At 45.3% G+C, this 20119-nt stretch overlaps 1 protein-coding gene across 1 annotated transcript in view; it reads left to right on the top strand.

Moving 5' to 3' along the window:
- The window catches only part of LOC128426766 (disintegrin and metalloproteinase domain-containing protein 12-like), a 78094-nt gene that overhangs the window by 41723 nt on the left and 16252 nt on the right, over positions 1-20119 (top strand). The window contains 8 exon segments of the mRNA XM_053413802.1: positions 2015-2091; positions 3905-4091; positions 8355-8420; positions 9028-9099; positions 9536-9705; positions 10125-10209; positions 13044-13192; positions 19762-19939. Of these exon segments, the coding sequence (XP_053269777.1) occupies positions 2015-2091; positions 3905-4091; positions 8355-8420; positions 9028-9099; positions 9536-9705; positions 10125-10209; positions 13044-13192; positions 19762-19939 (984 nt within the window).

The raw sequence follows: 20119 nt of genomic DNA, 5'->3' as shown, positions 1-20119 counted from the left end.
GAAGGTGTGTGAGCACTTTCCCCTTCTGGGATCTTTCTGCAAAACCCTTAGAAACAAAAAGGTCTATTTCTATCCCCTTATGCCAATGCATCACCGTCATGATCTCATCAAAGAAACATGAGGTGGTAGCATTAACTCAGCGTAGTAAAACCCGCCCCTACTTCCACTCCCCCCCGCTACACTAAAATTCCATATTTCATGTAATGGGTTGTCCTGTCTTAGCACATTTTTACATCGCTATAATGGATTGTTCTCTTTCCAAACACCTCTAGGTGGAGATATGGAAAGTGGCTAAATGGGTGACGGCTTTCAAAGGGTTCGTGTCCACTTCTTCAATGTCCACCGGAATGAGATATCGTGTTTTTTTGGCCTTGGGAAGCCAAAAGCACATCTCGTACAAAGAATGCATACTCTTAATATGATCTATTTAGCCTTATGCATGTTTTCCCCTCATGTGACAGCAGTGCAGTGAGTACATTTGTGTACATACAGGTCAGGAGGTTCAGTTAGTGAACACCAAAAAGAAAACAAACACGTGATTTCAAGGACTTTGAAGGAGAAGCAACGACATCTCAGAAAATATGTTACATTGAACCTTGAAGGTGGGGGATGGGCTACAACCACAGTAGAGCCAAGAACCAAAATCTGACTTTCTGTATTAAAACCTATCATGATACTTATTCAGTGTTGACCTGGGGAAAATATTTTTAAGACATGTCCAATACATTCCTCTTGTCTTCTTCTTTTAGCACATTAGTCTGATTAAAAAGTACCTGCCCTTTTCTTTGAGAAAATGTATTTGACACATACTTTGACATTTCGTCCTCATCCCCACCATAACATGGATGAGGCAGGGTTTATAACCAGGTGGCCATTGAGATGCTTTGGCTTCACTTTTGAGGATCCGTCATGTCGTCCATCTTTACATACTCTTAGGACTCGTAGCCCTGGCTGCAGATTTTGAGCTCAGAATTTGGCCTGAAAGACATTTATCCACAGCTCTGCCCTGTGTGAAGGTGTCTCGGCACATTTTGGCCCCTTAAAACCAATCGAGCCTGATTTGATTGATGCAGCATATAATCGCTGCTGATCATGTGCATCCTTTCATAGTTGCAATTTACCATCTTCTGATCTAGTGGCTTCTTCCATCATAGTAAAACAACATGGCTACCTCTGGTTTGATGAACGTCACAGTGAATTCAGTCGCTTCCCCTCATCGAGATCTGATCCTCTATATGTAGCAATATTAGTTAAAGCAGCTTTAAATATTACGCAGCTGTTATCGAGGATCAAAAGTATGAGAACAAACCTGAAACTTTTAGACTGAAAGACACTATTTAGCATTTCTGCATTTCAGATCATCCTTGTTTTTTTGCGGAATTGCTGTGGAACCGTCCCGTGATACGCAGGGATTCCCTTCAATACCAGAAATGCACTCGGGTTCTGAACATGCAAAATCAGCATCCTCTGGAAGTTCACCACATTCATGGAACCTTGAAATTTACTCCCTGCGCTCTATATTTAGAGGCATTCAGAGAACGGTGGAAACCGCCCATTTCCTTGTTTTCCAGAGCTGGGGGGGGCGCTGGTCGGACCTCACCTGAGCGTGGTCGTCTCGGCTGTAGCAGAAAGTCTGTTTTCACTCTAAACCAGACACTTCCTCGCTGCCGCCCGGCTGCCAGGCGTGGCTCAATAAACATGGGCCTAATTCACCTCTCTTCCCTCCCTGCTGCGGCCTGACAGGTGGTCCACGAGTGCGGGTACCTGGGAATGCAGCAGAAAGCCAACGATTTGTGCTGGGCAACGAGAAACTCGCACAGATTTCAGTCCCCATTAGCCCTCGGTGATGAGTGGGAATGGCTTCCTGCTAAACCCTGTAAAAGGCCCATTTCCCCCTCCAAAGTTAATTTGATCATATTTCACAGGGTATCAGGTGGAACTGCTGTTATTGAATTGTGTATGAAACTGAACACGTTCTTTTCCCCACATTACCTCGATTCTTCTTGTTCCTCAGGCAAACTGCTACTACCACGGTGAGGTGCGGGGTCGCGTGAACTCAGACGTCAGCCTCAGTACCTGTGCCGGGATTAAGTAAGTTTATCAGATGCTTTTATTTTCACGTCTGTTGTGGCAGTAACTCTGGTCTGTTACCTTGGAGTTAAACTACAGAAGGAGACAGAAAGCCCAAAGTCTCACTCACTCTCTCTGCTGTGGTGACTACGGTGGATTAATGCGAGTGATAAAAGACGTGTTTAGGGCCAAATTCAGGTTTTAAGCTTATTTCAAATTGTACAATATTAATACAAGTTAAAGTCAAGAACGTTCACCATTACAATAACATTATTTCTAACTAGATATTCAAAGTATGAGGATGTCTGAGACCTACATGTATCTGCCAGCGTCTTCATTATTTTTATTGGTCGAAGATCAGGGGCGGATCCATGACTGGGGGGGTACTGGCCCCAACTTAAATCTGATTGGCCCCTGAAGTGCCCCTGTCCTCTCACAAGTCAAGTCCTAGTCATTCGTCTTTGTTTCAGATCGTAGGAGACACGAGACGATCACAAAAGGTTTCAACAAAACCTGAATGTCCAAATGACCTCCAAATAAAGTTGCTTAGATATTCTATATTTTGTATTAGTTATTTAATCCCGTGTAAAATGATTAAATAGAGTTGGAGGGAAGATATAGTAAACTGGAAGCAGCCTTAAGTCTCGAGGTTGGTGCCAGTTTTGAGGAATAACGTGCCAACAGGACTCGGTAAATAAAGTTTTTTTTCCCTCCATTTTAATAAACCGAGATGAATCTTCTCCATCCAGTTGTAAAGCAGTGATCGTGACATATTGTGGAAGGCTTGAGACAAGCGAGAGCCTTAAGTGCTGAAAACGCTGTGTTTGCAGATGTCAAACAGGAGTAATGATAGCAGTAATATCTCTAGACACCATCAGGAGTGTTTTCACAAAGAAGCCAAACGTCTGCACAGTGATTCACCTGATTGTGACCCCCCCCCTCCCCCCCTGCTCTTGACCTTGGTCTCAATATTTATTTGTTTCAGTTTTGTTGCGACCTGTCCTGCACGTCACTGGGCCTCCTCGAAGAGAAAAACAGATTTGGGGTTTGGGTTGGCTGTGCTCGTGCTTTTAGGGGGAGTGTTGGGAGTTGAGTGTGTGAGTTCATGAGGATGGGAGTATTGTGCAAGGTTTGTTAGAGTCTCACCGAGTTTTCAGACATGAAATTGTCCAGAAGATTGGGTCTGGATATTTTAAAGTATTCCTTTTACATTATGAAGAGTGCAGCTGGAGAATGTGCGGGTCAGATGCGTTCTCAATACCAGGAAAATGTACGGAATCTCACAGGTTTTCCAGACGGTATCTTTTCTATTCTCTTTGTTTGTTAGTTTTTTCAGTTTTGCATCAACTCGCTAGCTGAGAACTTCCAGATATTTTCCTTCTGTATTCTAACATGAACTCACTCTGACATTTCCCAGAAAAATGTCCAGATCCAGCCCCTCCCGCAAATCCTGAAAATGTCTAAAAGTTTATTTTGGACTTAGCGATGTTCCCTAAACCAGAAAGGCTTCTGTTGAATCACGAGAAAAGTTAACAGAGAGGAAATAACAGCCACACCCCTGGACAAACAAAGAGATTTGCTCCTTCAGGCAGAATGATCATCAAACGCTAATTAAAGAGATCGCCACTGTTATTCCGCTGCATGATGCTGAGTGAAGAGTGCACTCATCACTAATGATGTATCGTCTTTACTGGTTAAATTCATTAATCAAAATCACTTTACAAGATGAATGTTCCAGCGTCTTTATTTGCTGCACATGTGAAATGTTTCAGTGCAAAATAAAGATCTTTCCATTCACTTCTTCCTCTTCCTCTTCCTCTCTTTCTCTCTACAGGGGTTTCATATCCCTCGAGGGCAAGTCCTATGTACTGGAACCCTCTGCTGATCACAATGATGGGACTCACTGGATCTACTCGGCTGAACACCTCAGTTTGGCTCCCGGCTCCTGCGGCCATGATCTCAACACCAGTCATCCCACAGAACATGCAGACAGCGGTCCATTCAGGACGTTCAGCACAAGGGTAAGGATTCTTAAACTCTGTCCGGTTCTATTTACCTCCGGGTACGAGTCACCTGCACTGACAATGAGAAAATAAAGTGTCCATATTTGTAAAGTAAAATTAGAATTCGGTTCATGCTCCATAATCCCTATAGGCTTCAATAGCATCCACTGTCCTTTTATTTTATTTATTTAATCATTTATTAGTTGGCAAGGTTTTTATTGCACTCCCAGGTTGAACAGAGATAAAATGTTTTACTATATATTCTTATATGAGATGGATGGATGGATGGATGGTGATAATGTGGTTCTCCCTGTAATGTCGGGGGGGTGGGGGATGTTTATTCACAGTTACAGCTGGTCTATATAAAGAAGCATGTGAAATCGATTTTGTTTTTTATTATCTCTGCCCTCAGGACGCTGTGACGTCGTTGTTTGGAAGCATTAATACCTCCGACCTAATGAAGGCTTCCACATGCCTTCTCTGTTCTCCCAGCTTAACAGTGTCTGAAGAACATTTTGGTTTTAATCAGCAGTAAAACAAAAAAAAAGCCCAGTGAGATTCACAAGACTTCCCAGCACTTTTTATTTGTTTGCTAGGGCTGCGCTGTGAAAAGGGATTCGCTGACAGAAAATCATGAATCAAGCAGCCGGAGTGAAAAACGCTCCGACCGCTTAGTTGTCAGTTAAGCAAATGTGGTCCCTCGGCTGATATTTCTCTTTGTAATCTATATTTGGAGTCCCATTGCACGGGGCTGTGAAGGATCGCTCACCTCAACCCTCTTAACAAGATCATTTGCAATGTAGATATTGGTAAGTGGCCGGCTATATCTTTTACAAGCTGCTCCACGTTGAATTATTCACTCATTCCTTCCGTCAGATCTTGCGGCGTCCATTAGGCGAGCTGAGCTGAGAGCCTATGGAGAACTCGGGGGTTTGATAAACGCCTGTGAAAAGTAGATTGGATGTTAAGTGGCTACGTTTTTTATCCTCGAGACCAAAATGTCGGCCGTGTAGATCACGCCCGGAGCAGCACCCGTCCGTCCAGAATTAAAACGGATCGCTTCGGAGAAACCCCCACGTCATCCCACGCCCTTGCACTCAGCCCCTTGTACCAACCCAGCACCCGTCACTGGGATAAATAACGAGGGTCCCAGTGAGTCTCTGTCCTCAGAGGAATTGGGCTTTAAAGATGATGAGTGCTGGTAAGTGGAAAACAGAGTGGGATGGCAGGTAGTGGACTCACACTGGTGATTTATCAGGTCAATACATGACGCAGAGAGAGAGGCGGTGTGAAGGGGGGGAGCACGTGTATCATAACCGTGATGTATCGTACGGCGAAGAGTTGGGGGACTTTCCATTTTTCTTGAAACTGATTTTTTTGGGGGTATTTTTTGCAATAGTTTAATCATTTCATTAAGGCTATATTGAGATTGAGTGGGTTTTTTAGGAAGCAGGCCAGACATGTGGCCCGAGCTGGCTGAAGCATCCTGCCCTCTCACATTATTCCTCTTTATTTATTCATGCAGTAACAGGGATTTATCAGATGTTTTATTGTACTGTTTGATTCCTGTTGGTGATTACAGCCCTGGCTTCAGTGCACCCTATTGTCTCTGACGTTAAGAGGGCTGCAGTGATTCAGTGGACGGGAACAAATCCTGACAACAGCACAATGCAGCAGTGGGATAAGATAACAAAAGAAGACGAGGCGATTACATTGATCATTTATTTGTGAAGAAGTATTTTGTTTAAGACGCCCCTGTCCCTCCTAACGCAACACACGTAAGACACGTCCACTAAATGAAGACAGATGTGGTTTATAAGGGAGGTGGTCGAGCGTTTGGATCCCTGAGGTGACTGGAAGAGTGAAAACAGATAAGATAGCGAGGGCGTGGTTTCAAAAGTTGTCACTTGCAACCAGATGTGCTTGAAGTCCAGCGAGAAAGTTAAATACAAAAGTGAGAACGCAGAGTCAGGTTCGCTGGACTCGGTGGCGTGCATGCAAAGCTCACCTCCGCCTGCACCGAGGTGTGCGGCCGCTCCGATAAGCCGCGATGTGTCCTGCTTGAGGGCCCGGTGATAACGAGGCGTGTTGGCAGACTGCCCCCCCGGATGATGAGCGTCACTCGGGGGGGGGGGGGAGGTTACAGAGATATGATGGCAGGCTGACAGCCACTGCACATCAACAACACCAGTTCCCAGAAAAAAGTCCCTTGAAGAATCTTGTTTTTGGAAGACGGAAATGTGTCCGTGCAAGATGTCAAACCTGAACGCGTCATGCAATCACAGTCTGGGGCGGACTCAGATAAACTATGTGGATTGAAAGAACTCAGAGAAGCTGGATGTGAACCTAAACTAAAAAGTATTTGTGCACAACACTGAAAAGAGCGACTAAAAGACTTTAACTTAATTGGACACTCGGAAATCAACAAATTGTATTTCTTGAAATTGTAAGTGTCCTAGTTAGTAAGTTATATTAAAAGAATAAATCTAATTTGTTCTCGTTTGACATTTATTTTAAGGTGAGGGGCTGTTTGTATACACATATTATACTATATATACTATGTAAACAATTCATATATTGAATATTATATGAAGTGAACCGAGTGCATAATCCAATATTTTCATTATTTTCTATTAGCTCTGAGTCTATTCATCAAAAGGGAACCTCTTCACTCAGTGGACTAACAGCGTGCTCATGTGTGCGTCTCCTCTCCAGCGGCCTCCAGGACACTTGTAATCACCATAGGGTGCATTTAGAGCACACTTGGCCGTCCTGGCTTATCTATGGAGGAGGCAGATAAGAGCAGAGAGGATCCAGGCTGCCAGGACAGCGAGGATTAAGAGACTCAGATTGAACGAGGGCCATGGTGTGAAGGCAGAACACTTAGCCAGCAGGATAGTATAGGATCTGGGAGTGTGTGAGCGGAAAGTGTGTTAATGTGTGTGTGTGTGTGTGTGTGTGTGTGTTAGTGTGTGCAGGTAGCCTCGAGTTTTTTTCCAGGTAGAGCGAGAGCAGCACCTGCTCCATTGCCAGGAGGGCATGTTTGTCTTTGTCTGGACCAGAATCAATATAATCTCCATATTCTCTTACTAACTTAGTTTTCCATTATATGTTTTCAACTGTTTGCGATTTGTGAATAGTTTTTGCTCATTACTTTTATTTATTTACTTGTTAAGTCATTAAAATGTTATCCTATCTAGCAGCATAGCTGTAGGGATGTTGATGAACCACACTGAATTGTCTCAACAGATGCCAAATGGCTGTTGCCATGAAACTAAAGTACAGAGGCTGAAAGTTATCTTATTTGGAGGAAAACTATCGAACCCGAGTCGTGCCCAGGAAAAGATATACGAGCCAATACTATCATAAAACACATAACCAATGTTTAAATGAACTAAGGAATTGTTTTACCTTAATGAAACAGTTTTGTCATTATTGATACAGAGGACAAAATATATAATATCATACTTTTGGCACAGCTCAGTCTTTCTATGAGTATTATGTGTGTTATTGTTGTTTGTTGGACATTTGATACTCATCAAACCCGTTTACCTCGTAGACTCTGTCTTCTTTTAAATCTGCTCTGAGGTCCCTAATTAAATGACAATTGATTTGCAATAATTCATTGCACCTGATTCTTCCCATCCATCTAACAGAGGCTGCACTGTGAAAGTCAATGTTGCCAAATTAAAAATAAGAAAGAACTTTTACAGCCTCCAGTTTCCCGTGTTTGCTTCTGTTCGGACATAAACTCTCTCTCGTCCTCACGCTATCTGAAGCTGCAGCCGGGGTCACGTGCTCTATGAATTTCGAGAGAAAAGCAGAGGGTATGTTATAGGCCGCGTTCCAACAGCGCTGGCACCATTGTCCAAAGATGTGATTTATTGGTTAATAAGCTGGTTCCTGTAGAGTGTTATCAGAGGTTTGTGAGGTGTTAGCGCCTCTTATTGGGTCCGACTCACAGAGTGGCGTGTTGTTTTGTGCTGATTCTCACTCCTGCCTCCTTTTGTGTGGAGTGCAGCTCAGGTAAAAAAGCCACATTGAGTGGCCGACCGCTAAATTTAGGCTGCTCGTTCCAGAGAGCCACAGTTAAGTGCGTCCTCCTAATGTCCTTCCTCCTTTCTCTCTACTCCCTTCTCCTCCTCCTGCTATTCTTTTCATATCTCTTCATACCCCCGCTTCCTCTCCCATTTACTGCTCTTTCTCCCCCCCCCCACCTCCCTCTCTCACGCCGCTCCTCCTCCACACCCACCTCTTCCCTGTCGGCTCCCTTGATCGCAGCACAAACGCCATGCCCAGACGACCACCAAGTACGTGGAGCTGATCATCGTGGCCGACAACAGAGAGGTAAGCAGAGGTCACACGCAGGTCCCGACTTCCTCACCCTCTGTCGATGAATCAGGGGCTAAGAGGTCACATGGTTAACGAACCTCCACACCCCCTTGAGAGGCAGTTACAGCCCCGTACCTCTACTCTGCCGCTGCCACCGATGTGCTGCTGCTTACTCATCCATTTCACCGTCCAGCACCAGCTACATCCCTCCGCATATATCACTGGACCACTTGACTCACAAATGAGACTCTATTCTATTTTGTGCCTTAAGGCGGGATAAGAGGAGAAAGTGGTCCTCAATGACACAATGTCACGTAGGGGTCAATGTCACCCGCTGTATGGCCTCAGAGACTGAATAAATGCTGGATATGAGACAAGGTGGCTGAGGTTATCTCTTTAGTCCAAGTCCAAGCTCCGCCGAGCAGCTCTTTGATGGTAGCGGCAGAAGCACCAGCGGAATTAATGTGATCGCCGAGGTTTGCACGGCTCCAGCCCCTGTGAAGAACTTTCTGGAGGTGGAACTATGCTAATATACTCCCAAATAATGTCTCTGGTGTTGATTAATATTGGAGAGCATGGATTATCCCTTTCTCCCTTTGCCTCACTCTGCACGGTTGTTCAGTTTCAGAAGCAAGGCAAGGACGCGGACAGGGTCAAGCAGCGGCTGGCTGAGATCGCCAATTACGTGGATAAGGTAACAATCAAATCAACCGGGATGGGAGTGGTGGGGGGGAGTGGTGGTGGAATGTGATTTATTAGAGGTCACACCCGGCCCCGTGAGAATTAACCAACCTGTGAGCCGAGGCTGATTGGATTATGAATGCATGATCAATTCCATAACGCGAATGAGAGATGTTGTGAAGTGGCCGCCGCGATAGAAACCCCGGCGCGGGCGCTGGTTAAATAAAACAGAAGCTAAACTTGATTTATTCACCCGGAAAAAGCTGCTCGTTGATTAATGCTAAAAGATTTATTCAGAGCCCCTCATAACCTTTAAACGGCTATTTAAGAGCCTTTATGTTTTAATAGGTAATGCAAAGTAAAGAGTGGGAAGGAGAAACAGCCTGAGACCACATGCCTCTGATTTCAAACTGTTCTCCCTCCTCCCCTCCCCCCCTTCCGACCCTCAGTTCTACAGGGCTTTGAACATCCGAGTGGCTCTGGTGGGCTTGGAGGTGTGGAGTGACGTGGACAAGTGTCCCGTCAGCCAGGACCCGTTCACCACCCTGCACGAGTTTCTAGACTGGAGGAAGGTCAAGCTGCTGCCTCAGAAGCCACATGACAACGCCCAGCTAATCAGGTACCTCGATTCATTTAGCTTCCACTTGTAATACTGCAGGATTCCACTATCAGAGAGTATTGAGAGCGGTTTATTATAAAGAATTGGCATAGTTGTTTCCTGTTCCCTTGGGCCACCATCAAAGTGACCAGCAGTTGGGTACATTCCAACAAATTCATCATTACATATATGAAAAACCCATAAAAACCTACAAATATCAACAAACAGAATCTTTGTAGCTTATTAAAGTTTATTGAAGTAACATTTATACACATATTTGAGATGCTTAAAATTGTGTTATATGCCTATCTTTTATATATACTTATATAGTATTGATGTACTGCAGTGGAGCCTGGGAACCTTTAACCTTCACAGTTGAATCCTGCAGACACACTGGACACTGAACGATGATCTGACAGCCTCTGTTCATCTGTTTTCAGTGGGGTGTATTTCCAGGGCACCACCATCGGTATGGCCCCCATCATGAGCATGTGCACAGCGGACCAATCAGGAGGAATCGTCATGGTACGTTCACGTGCTGCGGAAAGTTCTGCACAAGCTCAGCTACTGTGGTGGAAACTGATCCTCCAGTGTCTTACACTGTCGCTGTCTGACAAATGCTCTTCTACCCTTTGCTGAGTGATTAGTAAGTTGACCCGTGAGTTCATCCGGGTGTCACGTTGATCCCATTGATCACAACTGCATTTGCATAGTGTGTGATCCCCGGCCCTTTGGTCTCCCTGCTGCCTCAGATCCAATCTATGTCACTGAAGACTCAACGTTATCCGTGAATACAAATATACACACACCACCACAATAAACTCTGAACTGGACTTTGGATGATTTCTTCAGCAATACACAAAATAATTGTGATTCTTGCGTCTCGAAAAGAAAAACCTGACTTTATCCTCCTGCCCTCCACTCTTTTCCTTCCTCTCCTCCTCCCTCCTGTCTGACATAACACTCTCACATTTCCCCCCCCCCCCCCGAGTCTCTTGTGTGAGGGGTGAGCTGAGGATTCCAGAGTTGATATTAACCAATATTAACTTCAGGGCACACGCAGTTCTTTTTCCAGGAAGTCAAGATGGAGAGTGCACATGGTAGACCCCCCCGCCTTGTGTGGATAAATCACAGCGTATATATATATTGAATACACGCAGAGTGGAAACTTTTGCTTCTTAATGAGCTGCGACAAATGAGAGGATTTAAGTGTAAAGCATATCGCAGCCGGAATGGATAAAAAAATGCAGGGGCATGTTGTAAATGATCCGTCACAGCAGTGTGCAGTACGTGCACCAGTCGTCTTGTATTAGCGCACGTCATCCGATTATTTCATACTGTGGAGTTTGTCTTGGGGCCTGCCTGGCTGGTGCGGAGGTTTACAGCCAGTCCCCACCTGGTTCTTCACTCTGGTCCTCCCAGATGGTGAAGTGGAGACCAGACTATTATCATAAAGATCTGCGTACACACACATACATCAGGTCACAGACATAAGGAAATCAATCTCAAACCACAGACTCTCCGGAAGAATCGGGACCCTGCTGTGTCCCCTTTGCCTACAGAGAGTCCACTTTGACTTGTTGGAGGTTTTCATCACTGTTTGATTGGTTGTTTGGATTATGCAAAAAGAAATAAAGGGATTACCACGAAATTTGGTGGAAGGATGCGGTATGGGTCAGGAAATAACCCGTTAAATGTTGGTGCAGATACAGGAAGTTCTTTTCTGTTTCTTTAACAGTGCGAGCTGGCTGCTCTTCCACGATTTTGTACTATTAATTTATGGATCTTGATGAAAAACAATATTGGGAATATGGCTGATATTTATGAGTGTGTGAAATTTGGTGCAGATCCAATTAAAAATCTGGATCTAATGAATGGTTTCATGAGAGGGTTGTTGGGCCCTGGCGGAGCTGTTAACTCCCCTAAGTGCCATTCTAGTTGTTATGTTTTTAGGCAGTTAAATCTTAAACATACAACAGAGCAGATAATCTGAGCATTAAATTGTAATTTAACGAGGAAACGTGGAGCATCTTGTTAACTTATACTTGAATATAGGTTTCACAAATAATAAAATACTTCATCTTTTGGCTCATCAGCACTACATTATCGTAAGTATCAGGACTTTTAATAGATTGGGCTGTGTCTAATCTGAAGTCGGAATAACATGGGCTTTGAGGAAATTACCTTTCTTAGGAGGAGGATATATTTGATAGTCGTCAACTGCAAGGTTATCATCGTTTAAATCTGCATGATACAAAGAGGATTCGTAGGTTCGGTAATTCCCGCTGCTTATTGCTTATTCATTTTTGGGGTTAGGGTTAGCCTAATATTGTAAATATGCAATACTCTAAACATGCTTTTTCAGTCTATCTGAAATATGTATTTACCAGCCCTCAATGTCACATTAATTTCCTGTAGCATGCATCTCCCCCTTGAGCTCCTGAGCTTCATCAGTCACTAAAGGTGTCTTGAATTTCTTTACGAAACAGAATCAGAGTTGTTTTTTTTTGCATGAATCCACGCTGCGCAGACGGATCGCAGCACGCGCTGACAGCTGATGACCATTACTTTGAAAAGCCCCCAGCAGAGCACTTCATCAGTCTGTGCTCGACTTGCACAGCTCTCCTGAATAATGCACAGTGACAAAGACTCCAGGGACGAGGAGCTCTGACGCACAGCTCTGCATCCGGGAGGAGCCGATCGCTGCCCTTCCATTATTTATCCCACCTCTTCGTGTGTTTCAGGTTTTACACACCTGTCAATCTAATTCTAAATCTAAATCTCAGCCAACAGCGGTTATCACTCTGTGTGTCACTCCCGCTTCATCCTCCACTGTTTTTAAATTCCCTCTATCCTCACCTGATTGGGCGTGATTATATTTGTCTACAAGTCCTTTGGGGATTTTGTTCCTCTCTCTGCCACCTTTCTGCTAGTTTTCCGAGTTGAATAGGGCGAAGCAGCACATCTGGCTCTGTCAAAGTTTGTGGAGCAAGCTGGAGGTGTCGGCTGTTTCATTTCTCATTTCAGTGCCACACCGTCGAGCAGCAGCAACGCTCTGATAAGCACAGATCCAGCAGCATTGTTTGTAATCTTGGCAATAAGCAATTACACTCGCTTGTTCTGAGTAATGTTTCTCCAGTGGCGCCTGCGGGGAGAAGCAGTTTGGCTGGCCTGAAATGTTTTTATTATTTGTTATTTACCTCCGAGTATGAAATCACAAATGTGTGTTTTTAATTAGTCATTGTTTGCAGCAACGGGAACTGTAAACGGAACAAATTCTATGATTGGACAAATTCGTCAAGTGAAGAGGTTTTGTGTTTAATATTCATGATTGATTTTTGTTTCTTTTTTTCTTTCAGGACCATTCGGACAACCCCCTGGGTGCCGCAGTGACTCTGGCCCATGAGCTCGGACACAACTTTGGAATGAACCACGACACGCCAGAGCGGGGGTGCGGCTGCAGGGTGACAGCGGACCGCGGGGGCTGCATCATGACTCCCTCCACCGGGTGAGTCACAGCATCTGGACAATTAAGAGTCAATAGACATTCAGGACTCCCGACTCCAAAATGTTTTTCAGCCAGTTCATCAGCCTCAAGACAGTCCATCACAACAGTGTGGCCCCTTTGGGGTAAATAACGTCCAAACACACCCTGAATGCTTCATCTTGATGTCAAAGCATCATTAACTTTATATTAATTACAGGAAGATTCCCTCCAAAACCCAAGATTGTGATCATCTGTAAACATTCTTCCACATGCCGTCCATTTGTAATTCAGTCTCTGTCAAGCAGTAATCAAATGTTGCCGTGAACGTGTGGAGCTGTTGGGTTTATGGCAGATTCAACAGCTGAGCTAACGGCCCGCGGCGATATGACTCATTCTGAATCCGACGGCCAACGGTTCAGTGGCAGAGCGTGGCCGAATCAGCCGGGTTTCACTCAGAGCCTTGCGTTGCAGTTGATCTCCAGTGCAGGAATCGTGTGCTGCACATGTGAGATGCCTCTAACTACTCGGTGTAGTCATTGAGTAATTGCTCGCAGTGGACTGCAGCGCCTGACATGTTGGAGAAGCAGGATGTTCTGGGTGGAAACACCAGGTATCAGTTTCAGCCAAGGTCCTCGTGGTCTGTGAGATCCTCAGACTGGTGTTTATGCTGGAAACACCCCCCCCCCCCCCCCCTCCCTGTATTTGGTTTGGACCAGATTCACGAAAAACAGGGTAACACCATACTTGATTATAGACTAAAACACTAGAGTTAAGACATAGATTTGTATTCTAACGCTGATTGAGGGTCTCCCCCGGTCAAGGACTTTGTCTAAAGATGGCAACACAGTGAAGATTAAAAAAAAGAATGTTTTTTGAAGAAGAAGAAATAACAAAAGGTTCCTTTCTGTCTTTCTCCTACTCTGTGTCCTTCTACGCTGCTTTTCCTCCACATTCAAAGCCATTTAGAGTGATTCTATTCTTTGACATACACGTACATGCAACTTTAATGCCGGATAATCTGTCTGCTCTGCAAAATAAATAGTTAATTGTATCTAAAACCGTCCTTTATAGAGTTTTTTTATGTAGTGGACGATGTGTCACCTCTCGTTTCAAATATCTGAATCAGAGGTTCTACGTAGCAGTGACTAAAATCTCTGAATGCGACGAGCCAAACATAGACGAGTGAGAAATAAATAAAAAGACAAAGTGAATATTTCATTTTTGTTCTCTTCTGAACACACACCGATTTTTTTTCAGTGCAGCTCACAAAAGGAAAAAACAGGATCTAGTCTCGGTTTCAAAATAATCCCCTCTACACCTACTTATTGCTCCATATTGCTGCTCTGCTATTTAATCCAGGATTAAGGAAGCAATTCATTCATATGGGGATGTTTAGGAACTGTATATTCCCTCACACTGCTTCCACATTTAATTCCAGGTCAGCACCGTATACTGTGCCTGAGGCGGTGCTGCATTTCCCATAGGTCCAGCCCACACAGTAACATGCTTTAAAGGCCACACACAGGCTCTGCTGCAATCCCCAGAATGCCGTTCATCACCCGACAGCCACAGTTGTTTGTTTCTAGCATTGCTTGCTGTGTGTTTTCCCAGTAAGGTGACTAGTTCCTTTTGGAAGCACAATGTGATTATGCAGATTGGCTCTTCACGAGTGTGAAGAATGAGTCGGCGCAAAAAGCCCCACTGATTACCATGCATTCAGTAATTGGAAAAACTGGCAGAGGCTCCCTGTGCTCAGTCAGTGTGGAGCACCGCTTTTGTTTTTATTGATCTTTCACTTTCATCAAATAGAGTGCAGGAGTTTCTTCATTGTCGCTGCTGCGTACCAGCCCATCAAGCTCTGTTTGACTAGCTGTGGCTCCAGCGACGAGGCGGAGGGGATGATGAGATCCAGTTCATCATTAATGCACTGGGGCTGTGGGGTTAGTGGCTAGATGGCAGGGGGGCAGTTAAACTTTGCCAGTGCCAGCTGCACATCTGCACAGAGCACTGCTTGTTTCCTGGTCACGGTGAATTGTTGCGTCTCCCTCATCATCCGTCGCTCGATCCCCCCATTAGCTCCAAATGAGAACAGGCTGCTGCTTCTCATCCTTTAAGATTACATCTCCTTAAAACCCACACACACACAGAGGAACACACAGGAACACACAGCAAGGACTGAGCTGACGGGGGCACAAACATATACATTAGAAATCTTGTATACCGCAGAGCTTTGTGTTTGATCAAAAAGTTAATTTACAAAGTTTTAAGCCCTCATATAATAGAGCTGATCTCCAGATGTATCCAGACACTTTCCTCAATTTGCTAAAAAGGAAAACTTTTGATTTGTTTTATTCTATTGTGCTTATTTGTTAAATTAGCTATTGCTTACAAATGCCATCATAGCGAATATGTATATCATGTGTTTTCTTGCAAAAGTATAAATAATACAGTCACTTTCCATCAGTCTCACAAGCAGATCCATTGACGGACAGATTCCAGGTCCTGTGTGATGACTGCAGCGCTTTATCCCAGAGACTGGTGTATTCCCCTTGTCATAAAATAATCAGGAATCACAGGAAGTGAGTGAGAGTCCTAGGCATGCCATGAAAATGTGACCCATGCCCTGCTGAAGAACAGGAACACTGTCGTATGCCTTGTTTAATTGGACCCGTAGGGATTTCAATGGTAAAAGGCTTTTCAGAATCTACAACATAGGATAGACTGTCAGGCACCGAAAGCCATAACAGATCACATCGCCTCATGTCTCTGCCCAGAGCTCGCTTTCAATGAGCACAGATGAAACCAGTAAATTCATATGAAATGTGTTGTGAAGTATGAAATATTTGTCATAGTCACAGTTGTCAAGTTTTGAATTAGCTTTCGTCTGCAGCCGCGCCAGAACATCCACGTCTTCCAAAACGTGATAAAACTGTGATAACAGAATGAGGATTGGGTCACGTTTCGTGTTTTCTCCCGAAATGTTCCCACCGTTTCAAGGAATGGTGGAAAAAGCTTTGGCAGGGGCGTCACTGGAAAGGCCAGCAGACCTGATTCATGGCCTGATCGGCGTTTAACGGTTGAAAGGATGTGACATAAACTGGCTTTGTAGGAAACACTGGATGGGTTTCCTCTGTGTTCTGTGTGATCCGAGCCACGAGGACCAGGGAGGAGAGAGAGAGCTCTGCCCAGCTTAGCCCAGCGTCTAATTGCTGGTGAAATAATGTTTGGAATTACGGTTTGCAGCAACGTCATTATTTAAACGTGACCTTCGTGAGTCGGTAATGCAACGTTTTAACGCTTTAAGCGCTTGTTTTAGAACTGGAGCTAGACGGTGCTGACAGCTTCCTATATGTTTAGTAGAGCAAACTTTGGATCCAACACAAATCTTTTGCTTCATAAAGTTTAGTTTTTTTTACTTTGCATGCTCGTGTGAGGGCCATCAAGCCATGGAGGATGTTCTCTGGATCTTTGGCCAAAGCATTCGTGTTCTAAATAAGTCCGGACATTTTCCTGAAACTTTCATGCCAGTCCTTTAGTAAACTGCTTGGAAAATGTCTAAATGATCTTTATATGTGAAAGACAAACTCTAGAAAAATGGCAGGACCCAATTATTTGTTGATTTTGTCTCTAAAGGATAGTAGAGACAGACGGGAATATACGTTATCTAGTCTGTGAACTGTCTGCGATCACATTCAATCCTTTTGTAAATGTTTATACTAACGATTGCTTTAATGTGGCTTACCTGTCACAGTCCATCTGCCCTCCTGTCAAAGCAGTGGGGCTGTGAGACGTTTGAAAGACTCCAGCTCTTTGGTATTATCGCTACCAGGGAGGGGGGGGGAGATCATAGAGGCCTGTAATAGATCTGGGAATGGTTTCTTATCACCAGACCTCCCACTGATCCATTCAAGCCTTGTTTGGCCATCACTGGGGCTTAGTCCCAGTGATTGCTCTGTACACTCTATCAACCATCAGCCGCAGCACCTCTGCGGCTCAGGAGCCAAACATCACACACGGGCTGTGGGTTAGAGACGAAGAAGAGAAGACGAGGCAGAGACGAATTGATCCCGTAATGGCACTGGAGCACGACCAGTTGGAAAACAATGCCGCAGTGTTAGACGGGAACAAAGAGGAGCGACCGAGCTGAGGTGAACACGGCTCATCCTCTGTGAAACCCCAGAAAACGAGGAGAAGGTCACCGGGTCATAACGGGTCTTTTGCTTTGGAGGAGGGGGCCCAGACTCCCTCGGGATGAGTGGTTGTCTCGAGTATTGAGCGCACCGCGAGCCCCAGATGTGCACACCCTGACTGGCCCTGGCACAGCTTCACCAGCCCTGGGGACTGCAGCTGCGAAATGCCATTGACTGTAATTCATCGGAGCCTCTGCCTTTTTCCACAGTCATTATTCCTCCTCCCACCCCCAGACTGTTTGCAGGGGTAGACCAATTATTTCTGTATGGCCTCTCATAAAGAACAGCTGGATCCCCAACTGCTCATGTATCTCAGAGTTACCAGAAATGAAGCAAAAGAAAACAAGGATGTGAGTGTTTGTCATGCACCGCATGGGCCGGTAACTGAAGAGCAGCGCTGAGTTCATGGAAATTGAATGAATGCAGAAAATGAGCATGTGCAACATGAGCAAGCAATTTTGGCTCGGGCTTCGGGGGGCACAGAGAAAATCAACAACAGCAGTGGCCGAGGAAGTGGCCTGCCTGTTGAGCGGCCGCCTCCGACAGCTGTTTGTCGTGGAGGGATCACCCGAGGTGCTCGGACAGGAGGACGAGAACAAGAGGAGGCCATTATTGCAGTTTTTCCCTTTTTTGCCCTTTCCCTATGACATTTCATTTCACAATAAATCCACGGTGCTCTTTCTCTTTACTCCAGATCTTTTTCCAGGTACCCCCGCCCTCACCTAACACCACCTCTGGATAGTATTGACGTGAGCGAGCAGCGGGGCTGTGTGTTTTGGGATGGTGGTGGATGGGGGGGGGGGGGGGGGGGGGGTCAGCAGCAGGAGTTGATGTAAACTGCCTGCGCACATGATGGAAATCAAAAACGCAAGCTGAGCATGAGGTCATGTCAAAACATTCACAGACTGTCCTGACATATTCAGAGCCGTATTAGATGTGAAACCTAATCAGGGAAAAAACACAGTTTGCTGCCTGCTTCTTGGAAAAAAGGAAAGACTCCAAAGAGAGAGAGAGAGAGCGGTGAATTCACAGCTCGTGTGTCGGTACAGTCCGTGGCAACAAACTTTGCCACGTTTAAACTCAGGTTCCGCTCACGTAAACACCTCACTGAGATGCATTTATCAAGGTCCTGTGACCCCCCCCCCCCCCCCCCTGCCAAAGCAGCTTAGGCTGAAAATGAACTGCCCCTTAAGCACGAGCTCCTCTTGAGGTCTTCGCCTTGAATGATTTGTGGGACCCTGACACGTTTGCTGGAGGCAAAGGCTGAAAAACTAACCAGTCAATTTCCAGCGCTGTCATTCTTTTGGGAGCCACGTTATGCAGCGAGTACGTGGAACATGTTTGATTTACTCTGTTGACAGTTTGCTTATCTGGACTTCCCTTTCTCCTGACAACCATCTGTTGGGAGGGTTGCGGGTGCATGCTCGGTTTATTTATTATCCCGACTGCGGCAGCGTTCGCAGATCTCACCGCAGCGACAGGGAAAGCCTCGCTGACCCACGATCAGTGAAAGAGAGTGAGCCGCCCACGTGGCCCAGAATGGCAAGTGGGCACATCGGAGGCAGAAGTGTAAAAACACAATCGATGGTTTACCAGACATGTATTGCAAAGGAAACATTAGGGCATGTTAGTAGGCCTGGATCTCCCACTTGTTGTCTCGCACTCATCGCTGCTCACAGAGATGAGCAGTGATGTAAGTGTGAATATCATATTACAGATTCACCCATTCTGGCCCGTGTTGGGTTTTCTGGTGTGGGTGGAGGTATTAAAAACCTCATATGGTGCTTTTTATATGAACAGACACATAGGGAACAAGATACAATCTGCACACACACATACACTCACACACATGCACGCACGCAGCACACGCACACACTCATCTGAGGAACTATATTATCACAGAAAAGCTCAATAAAGCCACATGAGGTCTGTAACAAAGCTTTTGGCAGACACAACCCTGGGATGTGTGCTTTCCCCATCCAGCAGACCACCCTCTCCGTCTGCTTCCAAAAACAATATTAAAAACACACAATCCTCCGTTTCGGCCAAATTTATGGGTGTTGCAAGTCTTGCAAAGGAAGCACTTTTTGTTATGAGTTTTTTACGATTCCTTGTCTCATAAAATACGTCTTATCAGATCCCCGTCTCTCTCTCTCTCTCTCTCTCTCTCTCTCTCTCTCTCTCTCTCCGTGGAGGGAGAAGTCGTGGCTGGGGCTGTGGCATGCTGATGGAGTTTTGGAGAGATTGTCGATCTCGAGGGCTTAATTGATTTTGTGATTAGCAGCAATTAGCTCTGATTCCATCAGACTGAAGCTGGCCCCTGTGGGTAACACGCAGCCATCCCCACCCCCCCAGCCCTCACTGTTTTTGTCACTCACAAACTGTTTCTGTCTCTCACAGGTATCCGTTCCCGACGGTGTTCAGCAGCTGCAGCAAGAAGGACCTGACGGCCAGCTTTGAAAAAGGCGTCGGGATGTGCCTGTTCAACATGCCGGAGGTCAAGGTGCTCTACGGAGGGCAGAAATGTGGCAACGGCTACGTGGAGGAGGGGGAGGAGTGCGACTGTGGGGAGCTGGAGGTGAGAGCGGGATATAGTTAAGGGTAAACAAACGGTGCTTTTTATCTCCAGACCCCCTGCAGTTCTTCAGCATTCTGCTTTTACTGCCAAAATTAAAGTCTCTTCTACAGCTACTCCCCATGAATCATTTTTAATTATAAGTGAAGAATGAAACAAGCACTGCTGGACCCGTTTTAGTTT

The sequence above is a fragment of the Pleuronectes platessa genome, chromosome 21 (genome assembly GCF_947347685.1).
Source record: "Pleuronectes platessa chromosome 21, fPlePla1.1, whole genome shotgun sequence".
NCBI classification, from domain to species: domain Eukaryota; kingdom Metazoa; phylum Chordata; class Actinopteri; order Pleuronectiformes; family Pleuronectidae; genus Pleuronectes; species Pleuronectes platessa.
The sequence above is the reverse complement of the archived record's forward strand: the minus strand, read 5'-3'. Positions and strand labels throughout refer to the sequence as shown.